This window comes from Nanorana parkeri, unplaced genomic scaffold (genome assembly GCF_000935625.1).
Source record: "Nanorana parkeri isolate BGI_ZX_2015 unplaced genomic scaffold, ASM93562v1 scaffold4194, whole genome shotgun sequence".
Lineage (NCBI taxonomy): Eukaryota > Metazoa > Chordata > Amphibia > Anura > Dicroglossidae > Nanorana > Nanorana parkeri.
Genome location: NW_017310461.1, coordinates 7,749 through 10,427, shown reverse-complemented (window position 1 = coordinate 10,427; position 2,679 = coordinate 7,749). Strand labels below are relative to the sequence as shown.

Genomic DNA, 2,679 nt, shown 5'->3' with positions numbered 1-2,679 from the left:
AGGGTTTCATTTTTTTTTATTTTTTACTTTTTCATTTTTTACATCTTTTATATATTTATTTTCTTTAACTTTTTATTTATTTGTTTTTTCCCCTTAATGTTCTTCCTATTACATAGGAGATTAAAATCCCTTATGTGATAGTTTGGAGGTGACGGGTTCTCTTTATGGAACCTGCCCTCCAACACAGAACAGCTGTTGTGTAGTTCCTGACAGCCGAGGCAGGTGGCGCTGTGATTACAGCGCCGCGGTCTCAGAGAACACACAGAGAGCCCGTAGAGCAGACGTTTTTTGTCTGCTCTATGGGCTCTATGGCTGAGCCGTTGTGCCTTAGTTTTCGGGGTCCCCCGGGAGAGCGGGCGACCCCGAAAACTACGGCGGGGGGTGCGGGCAGAAACGATCGCCGCTGCTCAAATTAATACAAGTGGTCTGTCAGACCACTTGTATTAAACGAGCGGCCGCGGCTCCACAATTTACATTCAGCTCTGCTTGTCCGGAGCCGGGCTGAATGTACTTTAAAACTACTTGCCCGGCGCCCAAAACTGCATGTCCCGGGCGTCGGGGGCGATAGGAATTCCACACCCCTGTGGTGTAACATACAGACTGGCGGGATTTGTTGGTCTGGTCTTCTCCTCGGTTGTATTTCTGTCCTCATTGAGTTTCTTTGTTCTCAGAGGAAGCTGAGGAATCAGCAGGCGGAAGGGGCTGTAACTGGCCTGCAGCTGGACATCCACTCACTGGCAGAACTTCAGCGCCGGGGCGTCCCGACCACCGATGACTCCCCGAAATATCACTATACCCTGGGGGATGATGGGAAATATGGTGAGTTCAGTGCTGCCGGCCTGGTCATTATTCTGCTGCCCGGGGAGGGCCGTGTGCTGTATGGCCTGGACATTGGCTCTTGGGATGGGCAGAGTATATCTAAGTAACACTGATATTGTGGGACTGATACTGAGGGACCGATACTGGGGCACCGATACTGGGGCGCCGATACTGGGGCGCTGATACCGATGGACCGATACTGAAGCACTGATACTGAGGGACTGATACTGGGGCGCTGATACTGGGGCACCGATACCGGGGCGCCGATACTGGGGCGCTGATACCGATGGACCGATACTGTGGGACCGATACTGTGGGACCGATACTGTGTCACCGATACTGTGGCGCCGATACTGGGGCACTGATACTGTGGGACCGATACTGTGGGACCGATACTGTGGGACCGATACTGTGTCACCGATACTGTGGCGCCGATACCGGGGCGCCGATACCGGGGCGCTGATACTGGGGCACCGATACCGATGTACTGATACTGAGGGACTGATACTGAGGCACCGATACCGATGGACCGATACTGAGGGATGGATACTGAAGCACTGATACTGAGGGACTGATACTGAGGGACTGATACTGAGGCACTGATACTGGGGCGCCGATACTGGGGCGCCGATACTGGGGCACTGATACCAAGGGACCCATACTGAGGGACTGATACTGGGGCGCCGATACTGGGGCACCGACACTGAGGCACCGACACTGGGGCGCCAATACTGGGGCGCCATACTGAAGCACTGATACTGAGGGACTGATACTGGGGCACTGATACTGTGTCACCGATACTGTGGCGCCGATACCGGGGCGCCGATACTGAGGCACCGACACTGGGGCGCCGACACTGGGGCGCCGACACTGGGGCGCCGACACTGGGGCGCCGACACTGGGGCGCCGACACTGGGGCGCCGACACTGGGGCGCCGACACTGGGGCGCCGACACTGGGGCGCCGACACTGGGGCGCCGACACTGGGGCGCCGACACTGGGGCGCCGACACTGGGGCGCCGACACTGGGGCGCCGACACTGGGGCGCCGACACTGGGGCGCCGACACTGGGGCGCCGACACTGGGGCGCCGACACTGGGGCGCCGACACTGGGGCGCCGACACTGGGGCGCCGACACTGGGGCGCCGACACTGGGGCGCCGACACTGGGGCGCCGACACTGGGGCGCCGACACTGGGGCGCCGACACTGGGGCGCCGACACTGGGGCGCCGACACTGGGGCGCCGACACTGGGGCGCCGACACTGGGGCGCCGACACTGGGGCGCCGACACTGGGGCGCCGACACTGGGGCGCCGACACTGGGGCGCCGACACTGGGGCGCCGACACTGGGGCGCCGACACTGGGGCGCCGACACTGGGGCGCCGACACTGGGGCGCCGACACTGGGGCGCCGACACTGGGGCGCCGACACTGGGGCGCCGACACTGGGGCGCCGACACTGGGGCGCCGACACTGGGGCGCCGACACTGGGGCGCCGACACTGGGGCGCCGACACTGGGGCGCCGACACTGGGGCGCCGACACTGGGGCGCCGACACTGGGGCGCCGATACTGGGGCGCCGATACTGGGGCGCCGATACTGGGGCGCTGATACCAAGGGACCCATACTGAGGGATGTCTATTTCTCCCTTTATTTGGGGAATTTGTTGTTCCCAGCCTGTGTTGTTGGGGTCCGGTTGATCAGCTGCTCCCTGGTTCTGGTTCAGTGTCCCATTCCCCTCTGGGTTGGCCTTCTCTATGCTGGTCATGGGTATCAGGCTGATCCTCCATGTTCCCCGGGGGTCGGGTTGGCTGGTTCCTCTCTCTGGTAGGGGGGTTGGCCTCTTCTGGGTCAGATTCAG

At 61.1% G+C, this 2,679-nt stretch overlaps 1 protein-coding gene across 1 annotated transcript in view; it reads left to right on the top strand.

The window, feature by feature from the left end:
- The window catches only part of LOC108803776 (alanine--tRNA ligase, mitochondrial-like), a gene marked incomplete at its 3' end in the record, with an annotated part of 19,723 nt that overhangs the window by 9,994 nt on the left and 7,050 nt on the right, over positions 1-2,679 (top strand). The window contains exon 6 of the mRNA XM_018575582.1: positions 672-819. Coding sequence (XP_018431084.1) covers positions 672-819 — 148 coding nt within the window. The remainder of the gene's footprint in view (positions 1-671; positions 820-2,679) is intronic.